Raw genomic sequence first — 25,079 nt, 5'->3', positions numbered from 1 at the left:
GCAGATGTTGACAGATTTCATTTGATTTCATTTGACCTGGTGATGCCAGGCCCTGTTCATGCTGTAGGCGCCAAAGGCAATGTGATGTGTTTTTTTTTTTGTTTTTTTTATCATGAGTGTGTCTTGTAATCTGTTTGAACCTGATGAAAATTTGCTTGTTACATGCCACAGTGTCTGTGTGGTGCTGTGCTCTCCTGTGCCCAGGTTCTGCCCCTCCCCCTCCTTGCAGGTTGCAGTGATTGGCATCAGGTGCAGCTGCTCTGCAATCAGGACCTGGTGCTTAAAAACCTGGAGAGCCAGCCAGTCAGGGCCAGTGGGCAATTCGGTGGACAGTAGTCCACATGTCAGGGCCAGTGGGCCATTCGGCGGACATAGTCTGCATTTCAGGGCCAGTGTGCCATTTGGCAGATGGAGGCCTGCATTTTGTTGTTTTTGTCTTTGTCCATGTGTCTTTGTCAGCCATTTTGGCTAGCATGGACACTTGTATGTATTTGTTGTTTGATTTAGTATGTTAAGTTAACCCTTATGTTAGTTTAATTAGTTAACTTAATTTGACACATTTGTTCATAAATGAACCTTTTGTTTACATCTTTGTCTCAGTTTTCCTTCCTTCCTTTTTCTCCCGGGTAAATTTATTATTAATGTTGCACCCCTCATCCCCTAGCCCAGGCATGTCCAAACTGTTCCATAAAGGGCCGAGTGGCTGCAGGTTTTCATTCCTACCAAGCCGGAGCACACCAGGCTTGACTCATTTAATCACCTGATGTCAGTTTTCAAACAGCTGATTAGTTGAATCAGGTGTGCTGTAGACTGGTTGGATCAAAAACCTGCAGCCACTCGGCCCTTTATGGAACAGTTTGGACATGCCTGCCCTAGCCCAACTTGGGGTCGTAACATGCTTCTCCAGCAAATGTAGCATCATGGATCCATGATGTCTGTTTTTACGCACCAGAGGTGGCAAAAGTTCACACATTCGTTATTCTGTTACTGTTATGTCTTTTACATCTTGTCACATATTTTACATCTTATGTTTTCTGTGTCTTGTTAGGTCTTGTTATGTCTTTCCCATCTTGTTAGGTATTTTATGTTTTGCTCTGTCTTCTACATATTGCTATGTCTTTTTTTGTCTTGTTACTTTTGCTTATGCATTTTGTTAGGTCTTATATGTCTTGTTACGTCTTTTACATCTGTCTTGCATGATATGCACTGATGGATACACCACAGGGAAAAAAGGTCTTTTTTTTTAATATTATTTTCCCATCCATTTAGGTTGAAATATGTCTTGATATTGGGAAGGCAGCAAGCAAATAATGCAAAAAAAGAAAATCAATAATTCCCCTCAAATGCATTAAAACTAAAATAACACTCCTGCATTGTAAATGATGACAGATGTCTGGAAATTCTACAGTACAGTAATAAAGTATTTATACTTCCCACCTCTGAGCACACAGCACACTTCACTCAGTGTTCTCACCTGAAAGACAACCCTGGACTTCTCAAGGAGATATTTGGACAGCGAGGTCCCTACAACAACCCCACTGTCAACCAAGAGGAGAGATAGTGGACAAATAAAGCAGCTGCGACCAATCCATTAGGAGGAGCAACTGTTTGAAAGATATTTCTACATAGGATGACATCAGGGTGACTCACTGGAGAATGTGGATGTGGAGGTACTTGCCAAAGCGGCTAGAGTTGTTGTTGAGGATGGTCTTGGCATTCCCGAAACTCTCCAGGATGGGAAAGACCTCCATGGGCTGGTCAGACAGGAGTTAGAAAAAAGTGAGTCATTGTGGGGAGGTCTGAGATGTTCACCTGCCAACACGTTGCAGTTTTGTTAACTGATAAAACTGTACATTACTGAAGATTTCCCACTGTGAATTACCTGTCGCAGGTTGTCGTTTCTGCCCTGATACATGGAGCTGAGGTAGTGGACTATCAGCTTGGTAGCTTCAGTCTTCCCTGAACCACTCTGGCCACTACACAACACATAGAGATTCTGAAATATAGCATCTTTTCAACTTATTTTTGTACATTTTTTGTCTTTATTAGATAGCTGACGGTGGAGAGATGACGGGTAAATTAGGGGAGAGTGAGATAACATGCAACAATTCAACATTCAGGAACATTCCCATCTGTTGTCTCTTCACACATGCCATGGCAATGCCACAATAGATGGGAAAGGGACAAAACTTAACAGAGGAAGAAAATGGGTCAAGGTTGGATGAATGTCTATGTGGTGGAAGATTATTTTCATGAACATGGCGGGTGAGGAACTGTTTTTGTCCAGTGTTCTTGCAGTGTACTTAATATTCAACAAGTTTTTGAGGGAAATAATGTTTTTTGCTATCTAGTCAAATCAGAAACAAACATTGGATACCTTAAAAGGAACATTAAAAGAGCAATGGATGTCTGGAGTCATTGTGACCAGTGTTGTGCAAGTACACACTTATCAAGAGCTAAAGTTCAATTTACAGAGATTAAAATGATTATAATGTTTTGTTTTGTTTTGTTTTTAATTTTAGCTAGAACCTCCTCCAACAAGAGCACTGGAGTCTAAAAGGATCTATAGTGACATTTTACTAAATGATTCATGTTTTTGTATTAAAAGATCATCATTGAATGGCCAGGATTAATCATATGTTAAGTGATTAACAATAATTCACATCAACTTGAACGTTTTACACTACAGACAGCAAACTTGAACACCAGCATGCTGTTAAAACTTTCAAATGACCATTTGAAATTCTGACTTTCCAGTGCAGGGGGTGGAGAAGGCAGGGACTACTTGCATATTCATGATTCCTTGAATACTAAATGAAGGCGAGGTGTAGAGTTATATGTAAGCCATTTTATCGGGACATTTTATGTTGTTTAAAACATGACTGGAGCTGCCCAGTATAGTTTTGTGTAAATGCTGCTCAAACAGGAGGAAACTGTCAGGAACTACTTTTAGTGGATAATTAATCTACTCTTGGTGAGCTTGCGTGTATTTTGGTAGCAGGACAGTGTATGCAGGCTTCAGTCAGACAGCTGAGGTCTGTGGCACAGAAAGAATAAAATATATCAGGCTTTGATACATTCATTGTTAGTTTAGACATTTTCATTGGACTGTTGGCCATAAAAAATATAAAACATGAGCAGGCTTATCATTTAAATATATTGGATATCTATACAGATGTTAAAGGTGCAATATATAAAACATGCAGCCATCTTTGATCAACACTGCTCGGTTTGACAGGTTGATCTGAGTTTCAGGCGTGTCTGTTGAAAACCAGCAGAAGCCAAAATGGCGTCCACCTAGTCACAACATATCTTGTATTGCAGCTAAACATTACAATAAAATGATTCTGAAAACATTTTAAGCAATGCAGTAACGTAATCTTCATCTATATTTGATCATCACTGGCTAGTTTGACACTCTGTTTGACTTTTGTGAGCCGTGTGGGTACAGCTGAAACTTTATCGAGTAAACAAAGCATGCAATTATTTTAATCTGAGATGTTGATTGTCTAGAGGAAGAGAAAGTGCCATACAGCACCTTTAAACCTGAGGCAGGAAAGGAAAAACTCAACTGAATTTGACAAAACGTAGACTTTAAAACTGCTGACAAATGCTTTTCTGTCAGTACCTTATGATGATGCACTGCTCCTGTGTGGAGGCTTGAGACTGTCTGAAAGCAGCGTCGGCTATGGCATAGACATGTCTGTGACAGAGAACAACACAAACAACCAGTAACAATGAAAAACATCTGGGAGACACACCGAATGTTCTGAAGGGACTGAACTCTTTGGAGACACACATGCTGCCAGGTGTAATAAGAAGCACACTAAGAGAGAGACTGCTCATCGGTGTGAGAAGTGTTTGCTCACGGTGGGTTTCTCTGCTGCTCTTTGCCCTGGTATTTCTCTCTGAGCTCCTCTGTGTAGATGTTAAGCGGCTTGAAGGGATTAATAGACAGCAGCATGTTTCCAATGTACGTCTGGGGAAAAAGAACATGTCAGAGACTGAAAATGAACTGAACTGAATAAACTGAATTTGTTTTTGGAGTTTAACTTGAGATAAAAAGTAATATTTTTTTTACTCATATTTTATTTACTTTTTATCTCTCTTTTTTAATAATGACTTACCTATTACCATGGGGATATTTTGAGATAAAAAGTTTATATTATGATATAAAAAGTTAAAATGATGAGAAATAAAGTCATAATTTAAAAAAAAATCAATGTTATGAGATAAAACACTCATTATATAGCATCAGTAAGGAGAAACACATTTTGCTTCTTAGGTTCTCTTTTTCAAGAAGGCCAAAACCTATGAAAAGTTCAGTAGGTGAAGCTTGAGTTTAGTTTTACATTCAAATTTGGCTGGATGGTTAATAACACATGTTTCTGTGGTGTGACAAACTCAGAGTTTGGACTAGTTTGGACATCTCTGTTTTACACTATCTTTACTTAGTATCATTGGTAACACCTGTGTTTACCTACTATTTCATGTCAGAATGGCTGCTGTGAAAAAGGTGTATTGGCCGCCAGTCCAAATTGTACTCCAAACAAAGAGGGGGCAGCATATTACCAGAGTAACTGCTAACTGCTGCTAAGTGTAGCTGATTTTAGCTAGGTGGTTTAGTTAGTCATGCAGCTAGCCATCCTTATCTCTGCCCAGAGTGGGGGCTTGGAGCACCCGGAAATTGTTGGCAAAGCTAAGGAGCTATAGACTGCTGAAAGGAAGAGGTTTTCCCGCTTATGGTGGGGGCAGGTAAGAATATTTCTTTTCTTGGCACACATTTCCCAGCTGAAACCACACGGGAGACCTGAGCTATTAGACTATTGCCCATTTAAGTACAAGGCGATATTACAAGAGGGGAGAGGCCAGGGATAGCTGGTTAGCATGCTATCTACAATAGATATGTCTGCAACACAATACATAGATGTGTTTGACCTAACATCGAAACTGTTATGTCTTCACATTCTGTTGTTAATGTTATTTTTTAATATTTTAAACAGAAATTCTTACACATTGCACCTTTAAGGATTAAGCTATCATCTGATTTTCATAAATATATCTGCATTATTTGCTTGCTTTATTCTGTGTTCTTTCAATATACATGCACATTGTCAATTAAAAAAACTCCAGTTGCAAGAATTCACCTGCTTTAAAATGCATCAGTGTGACGTCAGTAATGAAACTTACATAAATACAGTCACGGTGGAACCTCTTCTTCAGATTCAGAAGCACAGAGCTCTCGCACACCTCTCTGGGAACATTAGACAAACGGGTCGAAAATGTGTGTATTTAGGTGTGTGTGTGTGTGTGTGTGTGTGTGTGTGTGTGTGTGTGTGTGTGTGTGTGTGTGTGTGTGTGTGTGTATGAACTCACTCCAGCTGGGACAGATCCTCCACCTCATCCACCTCTACAGCTCTTTTGCTGCCAGGCATCACCACCTGAAAAACACAGAGACATGAGCAGATATGAGGACATGAGTCAGAACCACCCCCAGCCTCTATTTGAAACATCCCTCCAATCAGGATCATGAACTTCAGCCAACTCTGCCCTTACCTTCTTTGCACAGCCATTGTCTAGTCTTCTCAAAAGCTGAATGAGCCGTCGCAAGAGCCCTTTATGGTTTAAGATGTGTTTTGTTTCTGCACTTCTCTGCTGCTGATGGTCCACTACACTCATAACCTTCCCACAGCAGGTAACCAATCCACACGCAGCACTGAAGCGGTGTGATAGCTGATATACTGCAATCTCATAGCTGTGTGCGGCGGTGTGTTGTATGCCCTATTGTATCTGGATTGGGAAATAAATAAACCAGCAGCGAGTCTTTTATGTCCTATTGTCTTGTGTGCACACCGGCTATAAGTGATGAAGCAGAACTGATATACTGACACTCAACCTCTTAGTCATTGGTCAACCATAGTTGAACTTTTCTGAATTTAAAGCAATAGTTTTAATCTTTGGCATCAGTATAGTTTATTGGAAATGCTATATGAAACTTAGCATATTGAGGAATTACCGTAAAACGGTAAATACTGAGGCTCACCAGTGCAACAATGTTGCAGAGAATGTCCACTGTGCAAGGCAGTGTTTCCCTGTTAACTGCTGGGCCGCAGCATGTGGACATGTGTGAGTCAGTTGATCAGTCAAATGGTCATTCTGTCTGTCCAACACTTTGGCTCAGAGCAAGATATCTTACTGCTGGTCATTTTGCTACGACACAGGTCTTTTAGGACCTGGGGGACTCCTCTTACTAGTGCAGTTGCACGTGCACGTTCCATCAGTGAGACCTTGAATCAGTGATGGAAACTACTGCAGGAAAAGTTGCTATAAAATGGTATTATAATAATGAGAAAAGAGCCCATTGAGAGCCCAGGAGTTTGTCAGTTCACTCAGTTACTTTTGACTTCACCTTTAGTTGTGTTCATTCACAGTGAGTGCTGAGAGGACGCAGCTGAGACACAGAGCCAACAAACAGCTGCTCAGAGCTGGGGAGCTCAGATGACACTCAAAAAACAACTGTTTTCAGGCTTTCTACCTACTGCAGCTTAAATATTTGTCATTTGGGCGAGCTTTCCCTTAGAATGACTCTCAATGAAAACTGCCACCTTTGAAAACCTTTTAAGTTTTGCAACAAATTTGGTTTCATGTTCCCAAGAGAATCAGTTATAGTGATTTTGGTATTAGCTATGTGTTCAAAGATATCTCCCAACAGGATAAACTAAGACTCTAGAGGTATTATGACTCATGAATGTTGAATACAGACCTAGGAGCTAAATGGAGAAGGGTATGGAGGAAGATAGCAGAAAGAAACAGAATGCAGTACACAAAATGTGCAGGTCAAAAATTTGGTGGCACAACAACAACAACTTCCAACTTCTTCCAACATTTGAAGTTGAACAAAGAATGGTTAAGTTGAGGCTAATATTAACATACATAGCGAGCTTATGTTTACCTAATTTTTAAGAATTCTAACATGTTTAGCTCTCAAAACTTAAAGTTTCTAACCTGGCACTTGGCCTGGAGCTTGTTGGTCTTGCTTATGACTTGAGTTAGTTCTTCTGTGGAAAGACAAGAGACTGACTTCTGACATGCAAAACAATGACTTGATCCCACCTCAGCTAGCAATACCTGTGTGCTGACCAGCCGACTCTCCAGCATGTCCTGGGTGGGATCGTCTGATTCCCAAGGGCCCCTGCCATTGTGGGCAGGAACGGTCCTGGACTGGGTCTCATCATCATAGACTGTCCACTTTGTTAGCTTCTCCACTGTCTGGTGGGGCAACAGATTCTCAGCACGCAGCCAGTCCTGAACCACATGCAGCAAAGACAGAAGATTGACTTTAAAATAATCATTGGATCACACTAATTCAACTACATTTTGTCACACTTGGAAAAATTACGGGGACTCCATATATTCTTACCCCTCTAAGACTTATACTATAGACTACATTCTATATTCTACTTAGACTATATTCTACCACCAAAAATGTAAAACATACCTGAGGGTCTCCGCTCATCCGTGGGTTTCCAGCCCAGTGCACCTCTGGCTGGCGGATGGAATATACGCCCTCCTCACCCATCAGTTGGGCCACTTCCCTGTCTGCCTCCTCTTCATACAAGGACCGGACACCTGACGTCACCGCACTTGCTTCCTCATTTGGAAAGGGCTGAGTGGTGGACCTGGGTATTCCAGCTGCAGCCTCTCTCTCTGGGTCTGGTCCCTTGGCTCGAGTCAGTCCACCACCTATTGTTCCTCCCGACAAGGCCATCTTAGTCAGGTTGATCTGGGAGGGGTCCAGTTTCCTCCTTGCAGCCTGTAACACATTGACTCCATCTTGATTGTCTGGTACAGCTCTCCTGTTTATGTCTTCAGTGTTGGATGATCCTTCTGGTGTATGACTGGACCCAGGGCTCCTCTCTGACACATCTCCACCCGATAGTAACCCTCCTGACAAAGGCTTCTTGATGGACTTCAGGAGGCTGAGATCCGGTTTGACCGGGAGCACGAGCCTGGCACCTGGTTTCGGAGGTTTTGGCTCCGATGTAATGGGTTCTCCTGATGATCCAGTGGCACCTGATGGAGTAGAAGGTCCAGGAGCTGCTTGGGACACCTCGGCTGTCTTTGCCTTGCCCAGTTTGTTCATCCTGGGGAGTACCACAGCATATTTGGCTTCTACCTCCTTTTCCCCAGCTGGGGCTGCTTCTTTCCCTCTCTCTCCTGCTTTTCGCAGTAGGCTGGCTTTTGCTTTAGCCATTTTGTCCTCAGAGGGGCTCTTATTTTTCTTATTTGACAAGCTGGTTTTACTAGCGACTGTCATAGCCATCCTATGTTTAAAGATATTACCCTTGGATTTTTTGAGACCTTGTTTCTGCTTTATTGCTCGAAGGGAGAGCCAGCGGGACACCCCGATGGCTCTAGTCCAAGCAGAAAGCTTTTTTCTCAGGTTTGTTCCCCTTGGCACATTTTTCTGTATCCAACCAGACACTCGGCGCAGAGTGGTCATACCTTTCCTTCGGGCTATCAAACGGTCCTTGGGTTTGCTGGGTGCCCCATCAAGGTCCTCACCCTCTGATGTTTCCTCTTCTGGCTTTGCTGGCATTTTATTAGCTTTCTGTCTGAGAGATGCCATCTTGACCTTCCCCAAGAGGGACGTCTGTGGCCGCCCTTTCACAACACTTCCTGCTGCCTGCTCCTCTGCAGGCTCCAGAATGGTTTTGATGTCCTTACCTTTGGCTTTGAGAAGCATAATTCGGTTTTGGCCTTTGATGGCTTTGGTCAATATTGGTTCACCCTCCCCATCTTCCTGATCTGGATCAGCCTCTACAGGAGAATCTTTTTCATTGATATTTTTTGGTAACTTGCCTTTTGGTGTGTCAACCTTGCTTGGTGGTTGGATCTCCTCTGTTGTAGGACTGGGTTTATCTTCTTTTAGTGCCTTCTTTTTGTTCTTTTTTTCTTCCTTGGCTTTTTGTTTGGCTTCCTTTTCTAACCTCTGCTTCTCAGCTTTGGCTCTCTGCTTCTCAGCCTTCTCTGCTTGCTTATCTGCCTTTGTCTTTTTAAACATCTTGTATTTTGACTCTTTCACAGGCTTTGAAGGACGTGGAGTCTGTCTGCGTCGTCTGCAGGCTTTATCAGCTGGTGGCTTTTCTGACGTGTCCTCCTGGGTTATCTCCTTGTCCTCACCCTCATCACTGGTGACAGCCTCAGATACTTCAGCTTCCTTCTTGTTTTCCTCTTCCTCTTCTTCTTCACTGGATGCAGCTGCTTCCACCTCTGAGTCACTTCTGGATTTGGCGTCTTCTGAAAGCTCTTTGTCTGATTCCTCGTTTGCGCTCTGTTCTCTATCTCTTTGGGTGTCTGAAGCTTCAGCCTCCTCCTCACTGCTCTCTTCACTCCCCTGTGTCTCGGCTGGCTCGTTGTTACTGCCCTGCTCCTCCTCCTCCTTCTCATCGCTATTAGTTTCCTCTTCCGTCACCTCCGCTGAGCTTCCTGCATCGCTCTCTGATTCCTCTTCCTCCTCCTCACTCTCTGCCAATCTGTCATTCTTCTTGTTTACAGGCTTGGCAGGGAGCTTGTTAATCCTTCCTTGTCTGATTGGGGGTAGTTTTGGTGAAGGTTTGAGTTTGGTCATCTTGTTTGTGCCCCCTGTAGTCTTACTATCTTTCTCACTTTGGGGCGGTGGACTACCATTTGCAGTTTTCCCATTACCCGATGCCCTCCCCACTTGTTTCTGTGGTCCTTTTTGTTCTGAATCTCTCTTTTTACTTTCATCTGTTTTAATCTTTCTATTGCTCTTCACTGCATCTGTCTTTCCATCCTCCAGAGTCGGTGAACTCTTTTCACCTTTTCGTCTTCCATTAGGCACTTTAGAAGTAGGCTGAGGTGCTTTGGAAACAATCTGTCTCACATTTTTCTGTTGATTTCCTTTCTTTGCTGCCACTGCCCTCTGCTTTGTGACATTTGTTCTACCTTGAGACTTGACCGGTGACATGGTTAACAATTCTTCAGAGATGAAATTACCTAGAGAATAACAAAACCATATAAATTATCTTTATTTGTAGTAGAGATATTGACCAGGAAAGACGGGCAGATTTTAGTTGTCAAGCATTAGAAATCTGTTAACAGTGCACTTGATGGATACGTTAGCCACTCAAAAAAATGAACTGTTAAGGTCTGTAAGTTGAGTAACACATCTGTCAAAGTGAGTGAAACCAGGTCCTTGGCTTCAATCCATCAGCATTTAGACCAGGTTTCCTTATTCTGAGGCTAAAGACATCCAGGTCAAACCTAGTTTAGCTGCAACTGACCTGATTTTATGTCTAACAGTCATTGCTTGGCTGGAACTGGAAGTTTGAAGGCTGCAATGCATCTCAATCAAGACAAACTCATCAATAAATTAATATAATAAAACAAATCAAAAGCACAGCAAAGCTGAATGCATGCAAAATGTCTAGAAATCTTTTCCATTCTGGATGAAAATGACTCTCCTTTTCCTTTTGTAACAGCAAACCACAGCTCTTATCTGTAGGATAAATCTTAACCGCAGTGAAAGGCTATCTTTAGATCCACCTAAATGTAGCTGTACAGCCCGCACACCCTGGGGGTAGAGCAGCGAGAGCTCTTTCTGTGTAATATAGCTTACCAGGCTTCTCAGGTGAAACCCAGGCATGGCTGGGGGGCTGCAAAGTGCTCCGGCGTGTCCTCAAGAGCTGGTGTCACTGATACAAACGTGCACCCATGCTCAGGAGGAGCACTGAGGGGAAGCTACACACCAATATCCCACCCACTGACATTATACATGAAGGCACACAGCCACATCTGCAATAGACACCCAACAGAAGTGTTTGTGTGGTTTATGACTACACACAATGCCCCCATCAACAAAGGTGAACTCACGTGTACAGAAGTGCAGGCACACACACACACACACACACACACACACACACATACACACACACACACACACACACACACACACAAAGTGCCTCCTGAATAATACAGCTGGATCTGGCAGGTCACACGGCTCTGCTGCCGTTCATACGACCAGCTGGTGAATGCTCGGGAGGAAAGGTGAGAGGTGCTGCTCAGAGTGATCAACAATAGGTGCCGACAGAGGAGAGAGGGAGGAGAGAGAGGAGCCTCATTACATGGCTTTTTCCTCTGGGAGAAGGAGATTCTCTCAGTGTGTGTTGGAATGCTGGACCGGCCACTTTTCTAAATTGTCTCAGTGTATATTTTTTAAGATTATTTTTTGGGCTTTTGCCTTTATTTTGGATAGGGACAGCTGAAGATATGACAGGAAAGGGGGTAGAGAGAGGGGGGAATGACATGCAGCAAATGGGTCACAGGCAGGAATCAAACCAGCGACTGCTGCAGAAGACCAACAGCCTGAGTACATGGGGCGAACGCTCTACCAGCTGAGCTACGGCACCACCCACGCTAGAAGTGTTTTGACAGTAACATATTTATCCCTGCCAGGTGTAAGCTGGGAGGGGATCATGTGATCACTTCTGTGTGTGTGTGTGTGTGTGTGTGTGTGTGTGTGTGTGTGTGTGTGTGTGTGTGTGTGTGTGTGTGTGTGTGTGTGTGTGTGTGCATGATGCCTGAACCTAGCTTGTCTGCAGCTAATCTCAGATACTACTGGACTGATCAGTCTAATAATAATAATAGACTAATTATTCTTAAATAATGTTCCCAAAACTTACCTGAGACCATGGTCCCAGCGGAAAAGTTCCTCCAAAGGTTCCAAGTTCCAGAGGAAAGATTGTCCATGTTACCTCTCAGAACATGGGAATTGCTGATCTGTTAGTTGTGCTATTTATATTTATTTCTGTTCATCCCCCTTATTGCCAGTGTCTTCACTGGCTTCACTGGAGCAAATATTAAATATAAGGACAAAGTTTATAGTCAATTTGCCAGCTAATAGAGCCCTATTGTGAACCTGGAAATGTTCAGTACCCCAAAGTTTTATGTCAGAAATGTAAAGTATGGGTCTCCATCATCAAACTGCTGCATCTTAACTTGCATAAGTTGGGCAATTTGCATAATTACCATTATTACCTATATGGACAATATTTCAGGAACTGCTTGGCTGATATGGAAGATATACTCAGTTGTGGTCTGTGAGTTTAAACATGTTCGGCATCATTTGGATAATTTTCATAAACATCCTACAATTTCTAACAGAACTGAAATTATTCCAATACGTTATCTGTGCAATTGAGTCAGTGTCTTCTAAAGCTTTTGAATTGACTGATACTTAATTTAAACTGGACATTCTGGAGTTGAAATATGACCACTTCTACTTTAAATGGCCATTTTTAATTTGTTGAATGTCAGAAATGGATTCAGCATACTTAACCCAGTTGCTGAAATATTGTCTATATAGGCAATTATGCTAACTATTGCTAAAAAATTAATTGCCCAATGCATGCAAGTTAGTATCTGGCAGTTTACATTTACATTTCTGACAAAAACTTGGGATACTCAACATTTTTGGATTCATGTTGCTGGCAAGTCAACTCTTATGCTGAAGAACACATTATTTTTATGCTAAAACTCATTTTGTCAGAGTGAGATGAGAATGTTGATATCAATCTCATCTCTGGGTGAAGTACAGAGCTGGAGTCAGGGCATGGTTAGCCTAGCTTAGCATAAAGCCTGGAAATGGGGAAATGGCTCACTAACATGTTAACATGTATAATCTATAACAACAACACACACACACACACACTCATATAACACAACCCCTTTCAATCATCACTGATGACCCATTAGAAGTGTGTGGTGGTGTCTGCATCTGCAGAGACCCTGCAGCCTTCTGCCTGTATTTCCTTATTTTCTTTAATTGTTTTGTATTTGAGGTCTGGATGCATTTAGGAAAAGTGCGAACAAATCCTACTGACTCTAAACTGTCTCACAAAAATAGGCAATGATGTATAAAAAGTATAAAGTATAAAAGAGTTAAAATTCCTACACAGTCAATTGGATGTGGATGTAAATACTCTCAAATTAAAACTACTGATGCCAAACAAAAACAGAACAACTTTTCAGACTTGAATTCAATATTAAATTATTGAGATGTAACCTGCACATAAATTGGAGGAAGGCATGTCCATAACAATATATTAAGCTCAATAGGACAGGCCGAGGCACCATTTTCTAGCTCATTTAATGTCTTCAGGTTGCATATGACAATGACTCATCTTGCAGGGTCATCTTCTAACAGAGCTGCTGCTGAGGAGCCAGCCTCGACCGGGTCCTCAGAGAGCTCAGGTTGCAGCGAAGCCACCGCGGCTCGAGGCAATTAGTGGACAAAGCGCCTCATTCTATAATGGATGACCAAAACTCTTGGCTGTGCATGTATGACAACCGATACCTCTTTTATCCACTTCACCGGAGACGGCCCGGACGCTGCGGCTCCCAGAGACCAATATTATAGCTGGATTTTGAGAAGAGAACAGAAATTGAAAAAGAAGACTGAGTTTTGGGATACAATCAGACCGGCCAAAATGACGGGTTGGCAGAGAAAAGACCCACCTGAAAATTTAATAAATCTCCAATAATGTAATAAGGTATTACATTATCGGTAAAAATGTTATTACAATATCAGTCAGAATATTTTATTACATTATTGGTCAAGTTATTACATTATTGGGTTTTATTACATTTTCGATTGAGTTAAGTGCAAATTTTATTACATTTTCAGGCGTTATTACATTTTCAGTAAATTATTACATTATTGGGTGCTGCACAGCTGAACTTCATGTTCTATTTTTACCCCACTCAAAAAAGGCCTCTTCAGTTTTCCCTTAATTCAACTTGGAAGAAACAAAATCAAACGCACCAAACCCATCAAAATAAATCCTTAATTCACCAAGTTGGATGCAACTATAATCTGGGTTTCATGTATTTGAAATGTTGATATTAATTATTATTATAAATAAAGTATCTAACAAAGACGTGTTAATTTAAATTATAACAAGAAGAACAAGAAGTTCTGACAAAACAATCGAATTGGTCAACTAAACAGTGAGAACATGATGAAATTACTTTGACAGCACATCATGTTCATCACTAAAAATATTACTGTGCCTAGAGGGGGGAACATATTCATGAAAATAAATCATGAACCACACACCAGTTGCCACCTTGTGCAGACAGACTGGTTGTGCCACAGACTGTGCACTTCGACCGGGTTCTACCTGGTCTAAGGCACAAGTAGTTTTGACTCCAATGCGCTGAGCTCACATGGCCAAATGCATCTGGCCACGCCTTCGTTTTGCCTTCATTTTTAGACCTTCTACCCATGGCCACACAGACCAGGCACAAGTTCATTTGCTGTCCTGTAGATGTGGTAAAAATAGCAATTCCACTGGTGTAAGATACTGACGCCACCTGAACTGTCAACTCCAAGCAGAAAACTTTTTTTTACCCACAGTTTGTGTATTGTTGTTTTTTATGTAGCATGTCAACAAGAATCACTGTGAAGATACAGTGCAAAATTCTCTTTAATTAGTAGCAAATGACGTATATTTTTTTTACTTTTCCAGGAAACTCTTCAAGGTTATCATGAATCCGTGAAATAAAGCATCAGTGAAACTTTCTTGGTCACAATGTCCAATGGGAAACAAGCACAGACAGCTGGCACCTATTAATACTCATTTTAGCAGACAAACTATTATTAAACTTGGACACAAGACAGTTAGCCAGTAAAGTAACCATGTTTCAACAACTTTCCCCAGTCCTGTTTTTGAGCTTTTTTCTTTTTACCTTTAGCAAGCTGTACTGATAATAAAATTCATCACCCTCCTTCAATTCATGATGCACAGGAAGAGAAAGAGTATTCTTTAAGGAAGATAAGTCTGGTTTGCAGGGCCTCGCTGTCTTCCTCTCCTCCTGTCTTTCACTCTCTCTCTGCAGTAACACTCTGGAGCACAGATTGACCTCTACTTCCTCGGTTTCTTCTCCATCTTCACCATGTCAGAGAACTCTGGAAGATATTTAGAGCCAGATGTCAGTGCTTCTGCGCAGTGAGGCTGGGGGCTGCAAAGTTCTGTCCTCCAAAGTAAATATGCACTATTTTAATAATTATAACACAACTGAAATATGTTGACATCATGATTACAAAACCTCAGCTGACATGTTTTCTGTCTTATAATTTCTGTCTCATATGTGAAGAGGTACTAACTGCTGGTCCTTAGTGATGACTGCAGGCCAGTACAGCAGAGAGTGTAAAATGTAAAAAAAAAAAGCCAAAAAAAAAAAAAGCAGCATACCTCTGTAGTTGATGCGACCATCTCCATCATTGTCACCAGCCTGGATCATGGCCTCCGCCTCCTCATCAGAGAGAGGAGCTGATGGGGTTGCAGTTGGTACAGTTGACAGAATGTATCTGTGAAAAGAGAAATCTTTATGAGCTTTAATGTTTGTTTAATACTATGTTTTGTTATTTGTCTTAGGTTAGATTTTTTTTTTCATAGCCTGAGTGGCTAATGTTGCTTTTTGAGGATGCAAACTATGTGACTCTTGATTTTATAGTCTTTCTATTATGTATTTTCACAGTCTTCAGTCTTTTACTGCAACAGTAAATGAGAGCTGGGCTCGTACTTGATCTCGTTCCACTCGATGTAGCCGCTGCCATCTTTGTCGAGCATCATGAAGGCCTTCTTGATGGCCTCCTCTCTTTGCTCTGAGGTCTTGAACTGCCTCATGTACTCCAGAAACCTGCTGTAGTTAAAGGTTCCTGCAGAATTTTAAGAAAAATCATTCATTCTACACCTGGGACTTTTAAAGGTGGGTGAGTCATTTTGGAGAAAGACAATTGATATTTGAACACAACAGCCAACAAACACACCCCTCCCTTAAGTGCTCCTTCAGAAGCTCCACCCCTCAAATTCGTGAATACCATTGCCATGGAAACAACAGTAACAACTGAGCAATATGGTGGAAAATGTGTGTTTGCAGAACATACAACTTTATTAGAGAGGACAGAGGCAGAGCTGACAGACAGCTGCTGAGAGCCAAGGACAGGCCTGATGGTGACTCCTTTACTAGCAGTAGGGGATCTCAGAGTTTATATTTCAAACTTTTGGGATTAAAAAAATGATTTATTTTCTCTTGTGCTTCACAACCTGTCTGCAGCAGCAAGCCATGGAGGAGTCAGAGTTTATTTTTTAAACTTTTGGGATTAAAAAGTGGATTTGTCTTCACTTCTGCTTTGGTTTGACACACAATCAGTCCACAGTTCTCCTACCCTTGTCCTGTGCTCGAGCATGAACATCACCTGTTATGGATTGGCTGGAATAGTGTTGTGTGGCTCGGTCCAACCCCTTGTGTTTATGTCATATTTACAGAGCCAGGGCTGTATAGAAACATTGGGTTTTTTCACTGCACACACAGAACAGGGAGGTAGAAGACTGTGAAGAGAGATTTTCTGAGTCTGATTAAAAAAAAAAGTGTGTTGGATTAGAATAGCACACCGCACTTTTAATTAATAACTGTCATCTCAAATACACACACGCACACACACACAGTGTCACCCTGCATTTTCATCCCCCGTGGCATGCGGTCAATGTCCTGCTCTGTGAGTGAAGTGCCCATGGCCAGAGCCACCTTCTTCACCTGTGGCCGAAAGTCGTCCTCCATGATCTACAGGTGTGTCCTGAGCTGGAGATCAGGAGGAGAATAAAGAGACAGCAATTGAGGAAAAACTGCAACTGTTGAACTAAGACACAGTTCATGAAACTGGGATCCACTTGGTTGTCATCATTGCCTTCTTAGAACAGTAGAAGTCCTGAAACATATGAAGGGTGGCATATCTCAGATGTTTATTTGATGGTAAAAATAGATTTAATTAAAATTATTACAGCAGTAATGTGATTACTTTAAGATGTGCTTTTATTTGAGATACAGGGGGTTAATATAAGGACCTGACCAATCCTGGATTTTGGGGGCTGATGCTAATATTAGAGAGTAAAAATATTTAGATTTTGATTTATTGGCCATTGTCTTCATAAAGAATGTAATATACAGAATACATAATATATATGTAACAATATAATAATATAATAATAAATCAGTTTATCAGTGGTTAATTTGGCGCTAAACTGGACAACACCGCCATCTGCTGTTCATATTTAGTACCTGCATTGAGTATTCGTAGTTAAGGATTATGGGTAATCGTCATAGCAACGGAGGATTTACACTGAGGTAACGTATCCGTGGACAAAATCAATGTTAGCTAACGTAAAAAAGCTCTTAAAAAATCAGATTACTGTATGTGTTTGGGTAATAATTGTTTAACATTAAGTTCGTCACGTTTTTATGAAGTCAGCTGTCCGTTTTAAGTTATGTATTTTATTGTCAGTAAAAAATATCCCGCCACTATCGCTTGCTAACAGCTAACGTCAATCCGTTTTTTCCAGACGGAGCATGCGCAGTTTGTCCACAAGCGATAACGGTTCTGCTCTATCCTCTGCCATAAATGCAGGTACGTTATAGATATAAATCATGCAGTTAATGTAATTTTCTGTGGTGTTATTTACCCCTGTGTTTAATAATGTAAGTTACAATATTGTTGTTATAAAATGCAAAATACTAAAAAAACAAACAAACAAACAAAAAAACGGCCAGTGTGATAAATCTAAAATATATTTGCTTGTATGTTTTTTATATTTGTTGTTTTTTGTTTCTTTCATAAATTTACGGGACAGTTTTGTGCTTTTTATGTTATTTAGACTACATGATTTTAAATCCACTATATGACAGGGTTAGTATAAAAATGTGTTCTGATAAAGTTACTAATTACCTGTTAAAAAAAGTAACATAATCCAAGTATCACAACATTAAAGTAATATATGTTAAGTTTGCATTACCTTGTTTAGCCTAATAAAGTGTTCATAGGGCTGCAAGTAATGATAATTCTCATCATTGATTGATTGATTGATTGATTGATTATACTCAATTAAGAAATTAGTTGTTTGGTCCATAAAGTGTCAGAAAGTGGTGGAAAATGTTTGTTAAAGTCCAAGATTTGATGTCCTCAAATGTCTTGTTTTTCCACAACTCAAAGATATTCAGTTTACAGTCAAAGATGAGTAAAGAAACCAGAAAATATTCACATTTAAGAAGCTGAAATCAGAGAATTATGACTTTTTAAAATTAAAAAATGACTCAAAATGATTAACGATTATCAAAATAGATGCAGATTAATTTAATTGTCAATCAATAATAGATTAATGGTTGCAACTCTTCGGTGTTTTATGTTTGTTTATTTTTAGCTTTGTTGTGTGCAATCGATTGATTGATTGATTGATTGACTGACCACAAATGCACATTTTGACTAAATGTAACTAATTTGATTATGTCTTTTTTAATCTGTAACTGTAATGGAATACAGTTATCTAGATTACATAATCCTGTTACATGGAATCTATTAATCCCCAGTCCTGTATATGATCACTGTGAAACCATTCTAAGATGCAAAATGTAAACAAATATTAATCCAAAAACACACACAACACACACAGCCTGTGTTGTTTGTCCACAAGACGTAATGTTTCTGCCCTGCTATCCTTTATCATAAATGCAGATGGAATAAACCAAACCCTGGCGTCAGCTCTGACAGATTCAGTTCACCAGAAGATATCTAACAGGAGGTCACACACACAGAAACACACATTAAATTGAAATGAAATGATCCCTCAAAAGTGGTGAACACGTTATTGTCCAAAAATGACACCAGAGCAATGAAACTGAAAAAAACTGTCACTGGAATTTTTTTCCTAACAATTAATAATAAATAAAAACATTAATAGAGCAATTAATTCAGAAAAAGTTTAAAATATGCATAAAATGCTGCCTGTTAATCCAACAGATCTCCATTATGTTTTGTAAAATGTTCTGTGATAGGCTGATAATATCACTATGTGACAGGGTTCGAGCGCAGCTGATATATCAGAATGAGCACTTTTAATTTGAAGCTTTATTGCAAGCATGTCGACATACTTTGAGTAGTTGGTTATCCAACAGGAAACCAACTTTATATACAATGAAATATATCATCATTAATATATTAATATTAATATCATAATAATATACATTTTCACCTCTTTGGGTCTTGAACGGTTATTGAAATAAACCATGTGAGATATTTAGAGCAGAAAAACATGACGAAGAGACACAACTGATTTTTATGATCTTTACAATGTTTTGTGTCTTATAAACTTATATGTTACCTGATGTTAAATCTATTATATCTTATAAACTTATGTGTTACTTGATGTTAAATTTAAATTTGTAAAGTGGCTGTAAGCTGACAGAAAACTGCGGTGCAGTAAAAAGTACAGTGTACACAAAAGTGCCTAGTACACCTAGAAAAGTAGAAAGTGGCATTAAAAAAAGGACTTGAGTAAAGTACAAATATCTCAAACTTATACTTACAGAATAAATGTATTTAGTTAGAGTTCACTAGTGACTGTCTCAGAACCAGTGAACCAGTGAATCTTAATTGTTTGATAAAGGCCTGTGGGGTTTGTTTAAAAAAAAAAAAAAACACAGATTAAGTATTAATTAATATTAATTAATTTATTAAGTTGTTAGAGTTTAGTTTATTATTTTATTATTTCTATTATTATTAAATTAATCTACATTTATTTTCATAATTGATTTACCAGTTTTAGTCATTTTTTAATTTTAAAAAAGCCCAAATTCTCTGATTTCAGCTTCTTAAATGTGAATATTTTCTGGTTTCTTTATTCCTCTCTGACAGTAAACTGATTATCTTTGGGTTGTGGACAAAACAAGACATTGGAGGACGTCATCTTGTACTTTGATCAACATTTTTCGACATTTTTGACATTTTATGGATCAAATAACTAATCGATTTCTGGAAAAATTTACACGTATGTCTGTACGCTCCACCTATTGTCATATATTTGGACCTATTTTTCAATTGACCTGACCGTGACAGGATCAATTAAGCAATTAATCATTTTGAGGCATTTGAGGATCTCATCTTGAGGTTTGATCAACATCTTTCACCATTTTCTGACACTTCATGGACCAAACAACTAATCAATTAATTGAGAAAATTATCACTACTCACCGCTTTAAAAATACTATATTAGGCTAAACAGTTTCATTATATTTTATATTGAGTTAATCCAAAAGAAACACAAAGTCATCAAGTTTCATTACTTTAATATTGTGATACTTGGTTTACTGACTACATTTTTTAACAGGTAATTAGTAACTGTATCAGAATACATTTTTAAAGTAATCCTCCCAAACCTGCATATATGTAGTTAAGACCTACAGATATAATACATTGACTTTTGAATCCTATGCTTAATGTACCTTGGAAAAGATCCAACAAAGACTTTATTTCTTGAGAAAAATTAACTCCTATATTTTAATTGAGATGACTCTGTTTCATTATTTGGTGACCCAAATAAAACCTCCTGTGACCCACCTGTAGGTCACGACTAAGGATGTGCACGATTAGTAAATATTCGTGCATATATGATTAAACGTCCCCACCCTCGCTAGTCAGCACCAGAAATACTAGTCGTTTAAACTATTTATCAATATTTCATTCATACACAATGCCAGTTATCTGTTGGCTCTAAGATTTTATGCAGCCGCCTGCCACTAGTCGGGGCTGTGGCACTGTCAGACAGCAGCCCCTCTCGCCCAGCGCCTATACCCCAATCACCCTGGCAACCCTGGATGTTTACATCAGCAAAGTCGGACAGATGACCGCTCGTAAAACCAGCACGGTTTTGCAGATTTTTAATCTAGAAAATGGAAATAATGTTGAATGTAGACTGTGACAGAATAAGCATATATATATTCAATCAACTAGAGAAACGTGGCCACATTAAGCACAGACACGGACTTAAACCTGCAAGTGGAGCAGCTGCTGCTGCTGCAGCAGGGAAATTAGTTGCCAGGAACATCCCTAGTCACAGCCCAGTGTTTTAGACCCAGTGATCAACATACACTGATTTCTGGTGACATCTACTTTATCTCTTCATTTTGACTGACTCTCCAACAAGCATCTGCTCTTCTTTCTTGATTTTTTTTCATTTCTCTGCAGACTTGGAGGTTTGTTAATCATCGCTGGCACCAAACGTTGCCCCACTCCAGATCAATACAACCTCAATTACAGGGTTAAGTGATTAGTCATAGCTGGGTTACTCATGCTGGGGTAGGTCACGGATATTTTGGGTCCCCTGCCTTAGTAATGTCTGTCAGTGCTGATCTCAGAGGACACGTCATGTCAGTGTGAGAGCATCACAGACAGAAATGGGGGATATTTTTGGGGGGACTGCAGGGTAGCTTTAGCATGTGAATTAGTTGTGTAAACAGAATGCAGCAGAGGTTGAAAACAACCAGTGAAACTACTCAACATAAAGCAGTGTATTGCTGCGTTTCCGCTGGTTATTTCATCATTCCTCTTCTTCTGTACCCCCCCCCCCCCCCCCCCAAAAAAAAAAAAAAAAAATTCACACCATCATTTGCACTTCAAGAACTCTCTTATCAAGATGAATGTGTGCTTTTTCTCATCGGCCAGAGGTTACAAAGGCACACTGTGGATCAAACAAGACCATTCTAATCTCAGTCTACAAGTTCCAATGAGAGAAAAAAAGCCAGAAATTGAACCACAGCTTGTTTACAACTTTGACAAATTAGTACCATGACAGCAAAAGAGAAAATGAGATGAAAATATTGGAAATCATTACCAGTTACAGACCAATGACAAGCTGCTTCCAATTTTCCCTGTCCAGTACTCACCAGATTCAAGGTTTCCTGGTACAGCGGACCCTCCCCCTCTGTCCATCTCTTATATACAGGAAGGATGGAGCCACCAGTGGCCTTGCACCTGTCTTGCTCTCCCCGGTGGAGCCATCCTCCATTAAAGCCTTGGCTCCTATACTGCTGCAGGCTGAACACATCTCTCCAGATGTACTGGGACAGGACCCCACATTAGGCCTGTTGATGGGGTTGAACTGGAGGACAGCCACACTTTAGTGGGGCTGAACCTTGGGCCAGCTCTTGCACAACGCTTCAAAAGTTTATCAGTGATATTTCTGCAGTGGAAACTGTTGTTGCAGTTATGAGCCATTCCTGAATCCATTAGTGCTGCAAGATTTCAAAAATAACTTGTGACAGCTATAGCACAGCAATTTCACTTAACAGTCACCTCACCAGTAGCTGTTATTTTTATTTACTTTTGAGGCAGGGAGACACATGATGTGCAGTGTTTTCACATGGTTTTTCCTCCATCCAGCCATCGTCATTTCAATAAAGGATCTCTGGATTCTTCCCTCAAGGTTAGCTGTCAAATCAATGTCTCAAAGCTTTGTTGGAGACTAAAATCCCAGCCTGAGCCAGCCGCACTGAGAGTCAGACCAAATAGCCCAATCACAGCCCGAGCCAAGTATTTTTGTCCATCCATCTACTGTATATTTATATCTATATCTATGGCTCTAGTGATGTCAGTGTCTGTCTGCTGGTTGGTCCGTCCACCACTCTGGTAACGTGACACGCCAGATGGTTTGTTGCACAGAGCCATTTGGAAAGTTGTCCTTAGAAACTGTTTCAAAAAACACTTTGCAGGTGATCAGATGAACCATCTGCCTATCAGGTCTAACACAGGCTTTATATCTTGGGAAAGAATACAGAATAAGTTGCCCCTCTGATGTGAACTTGAGTAAATCTCTTGCATAAACTAATAGTCATCAGTTTTCTTTCATTCATTTTTTTTCCCCCTGCGCCTAGAGGAAAATTGACTTGGCAGATTTTACAAAATGCATGCCCCTTTCTTTTAAAACCATCCTTAAAAAATGGGAATTCTTCTTAGGGAGTCTGGTTTGGTGTTGTTATGTTGTTGTCCATGTGGAAACAGTAGACCTATAGAATCGTAGGGTTTGCACACAGTGAAGTCCCAAAAACAGGTTGTAGTGATGCAGACGGTAAGAAAAGCTGTGATCCCAGGAGAAAATAGGGAGAGGGCAATGACAATCAGGAGTCTCTGTGGGAAAATTGGGGAGTAGTAAGTTTATTGCATCATTCCAATTTTTCAAGACTATCATGAATTTCATGCCTCAGTCTGTTTGTTCCTATTGACCTCATCAAACTTTCTAACAATACTATTTTGGGATTCAGTGGGACCCCATGGAGGGTGGGTAGGGGGGGTTTGTCAGTCATTTTGAAGGAGAAAGACACAGATGCTACAGGCACAGATTTCCTCATGTTCTCTATTTTCTTTTTACACAATATATTAATTAAGTGTAACTTTGCTAAAATAATAATAATAAGATTTAACAAGACGTCACCAGATGAAAATAACGTAACAAGACAGGAGCAATGTAAAAATAGAACAACAACTGACAGGGAGACTAAACCGTGCAGAAAAGGCTTAGAGCTGCAACAATTAATAGATTATTAAATTAGTTGCCAACTATTTTGATAACTGATTGATCACTTTGAGGACACATCTTAGACTTTTGGAAACCCTGATAGAGATTTGCTAATATTTTGTGGACCAAACAACTAATCCATTGAGAAAATAACTTGACAGATTAATCGACACCGAAAATAATCATTAGTTCAAGGGGTTCAATTAGCTTTCCACAGAAACAGCCAGTAGAATCGTCCTTTAGGGGTGACTTTTTACTTTTATACTGAGTACATTTCAGAGCCTGAACTTTTCTACTATTAATGCAGTAAAGAATCGAATCAGTATTTCTACTTTTACAAGGATCTTTTTTTACACAAGTGTCTGTACTTGAATGTGTGGACTGTTGCCACCTCTGTCTTTGGACATATGGGCAATACTGTACATGTCCAGTTTTTAGTGGATTGTTCTTAAAGCCTGAGACAGTTATCATATCTGACCCTTAACATCTGTAGCCTTCAAAGGTGAGGAAGCAGAGGCTGAGAACCTCAGCTGTTCTAACACTGCATTACCACTTTGATCAGAAATCCCCGTCACAGTGATAAATCACGTCAGTAGGACGGGTCCAGCTCCCTGCCAGCACCACGACAGGCAGGTAATCAGGTTTGTTCCCTGTTCGCCTCACACTCACATACAAGTGCTGCAGGGCAGAGAGCTGGCAGACAGAACCGAGGCTCTGCAGAGAAAGTCTTGTGCTACACAGTTATATAACTGAGGTGTGTGTGCTACATGTGTGTGTTAAATAACGTATGAGCAGTGAAACACTTCTGGGCGATTGTGTATAGATCAGTGATCACAGCAGAACAGACGATGCCTACAGTGCAACGCGACCCATGAAGCTGGGCTTGATATTTGTGAGAATTCCTTCTCCAGTTTTTCTGTGCAAATGTGTTCTTTGGAGAAATTATTTATAGAAGAACAAATGTCTGCAGGCCTGTTGGAGCCTCAGATCCTCTGAGTTTGATTCCTGCTGTGTATTGATCCGGGGGTATCTGAAATCAGAATTCCTCCCCGGCCAGGCTGCCTGCGCGCATCTCAACTGCTGCAGTCCATCATGACTTCTATCAGAGAAATCCAGAGCTGCAGTAGTGTTTAAATATATATTTTAAATGTTGTTTATTCGAGAGACTCTGCACCAGAGTAGATGGGGATGGCTGCTTGTAAAGCTTTCCTTAAGGGACGCCTATCATTCTATCATTGAATAAACTGACGACCCTGACTAAATGACATATTTTATGGATATTTCATATTATAATCAATACTTAAGAACAGTAGGAGCTTTGTGTAAAACAAATGATTTGGAGTTTTCCTGATATTTGTAGCTACTTTTCTACACGTCATACTACTACAAAGCTACAATCTTACAAAGCCCAATGTAACCCCTGTGAATATGTGTTAGCCTATTTAGCACAAGTTTGTCTGGAGGTAATGCTACTGCAGTAAGCTAGCATTAATTAGCTGGACATGCTAGTGTTCGCAGTGTACTTTATAGTAAATGAAGACAAAATGTAATCCATTCCTCACATGTTTGCTCTTGTGTTTTATGTTTTTAAAAGTCATGTAGAGAAATGCAAAGCTTGAGAGGCCTGGAGTGTCCTAGTTATGGTTGCTAATC

The 25,079-nt window shown here is 40.2% G+C and overlaps 2 protein-coding genes across 3 annotated transcripts in view; both read right to left on the bottom strand.

The window, feature by feature from the left end:
• Positions 1–9,991, bottom strand: part of myo15b (myosin XVB) — a 59,583-nt gene extending 49,592 nt beyond the window's left edge. Inside the window, exons 1-9 of the mRNA XM_084740930.1 lie at positions 7,499–9,991; positions 7,129–7,305; positions 5,377–5,441; positions 5,191–5,254; positions 3,870–3,979; positions 3,629–3,703; positions 1,883–1,976; positions 1,651–1,754; positions 1,475–1,538 (exon numbers count right to left, since the gene is read on the bottom strand). Of these exons, the coding sequence (XP_084597056.1) occupies positions 1,475–1,538; positions 1,651–1,754; positions 1,883–1,976; positions 3,629–3,703; positions 3,870–3,979; positions 5,191–5,254; positions 5,377–5,441; positions 7,129–7,305; positions 7,499–9,991 (3,246 nt within the window). The remainder of the gene's footprint in view (positions 1–1,474; positions 1,539–1,650; positions 1,755–1,882; positions 1,977–3,628; positions 3,704–3,869; positions 3,980–5,190; positions 5,255–5,376; positions 5,442–7,128; positions 7,306–7,498) is intronic.
• Positions 9,992–13,561: 3,570 nt separating this feature from the next.
• Positions 13,562–22,696, bottom strand: LOC146311539 (parvalbumin-like EF-hand-containing protein). 2 transcript variants are annotated; one of them, XM_084740960.1, is made up of 5 exons: positions 21,799–22,696; positions 16,542–16,668; positions 15,610–15,745; positions 15,279–15,394; positions 13,562–14,992 (listed from the first exon to the last, which is right to left on the bottom strand). In XM_084740960.1, the coding sequence occupies exons 2-5, from the start codon at positions 16,645–16,647 to the stop codon at positions 14,949–14,951; spliced, it is 402 nt and encodes a 133-aa protein (XP_084597086.1). In that variant the 5' UTR covers positions 16,648–16,668; positions 21,799–22,696; the 3' UTR covers positions 13,562–14,948. The 2 variants fall into 2 exon arrangements, with proteins under 2 accessions (XP_084597086.1, XP_084597087.1); XM_084740961.1 differs by having other exon boundaries at positions 16,624–16,668.
• Between the last annotated feature and the right edge of the window lie 2,383 nt (positions 22,697–25,079).

The sequence above is a fragment of the Lutjanus erythropterus genome, chromosome 17 (genome assembly GCF_056507025.1).
Source record: "Lutjanus erythropterus isolate fLutEry1 chromosome 17, fLutEry1.hap2, whole genome shotgun sequence".
Lineage (NCBI taxonomy): Eukaryota > Metazoa > Chordata > Actinopteri > Lutjaniformes > Lutjanidae > Lutjanus > Lutjanus erythropterus.
This window is presented reverse-complemented; position numbering and strand designations above follow the sequence as displayed.

Coding starts and splice junctions, on each gene's coding strand:
- LOC146311539 (XM_084740960.1), bottom strand. CDS start 16,647: ATGGAGGACGACTTTCGGCCACAGGTGAAGAAGGTGGCTCTGGCCATG. Junction 15,746..16,541: donor ACGGGGGATGAAAATGCAGG/GTGACACTGTGT, acceptor AAAATTCTGCAG/GAACCTTTAACTACAGCAGG. Junction 14,993..15,278: donor TGGTCGCATCAACTACAGAG/GTATGCTGCTTT, acceptor AATATCTTCCAG/AGTTCTCTGACATGGTGAAG.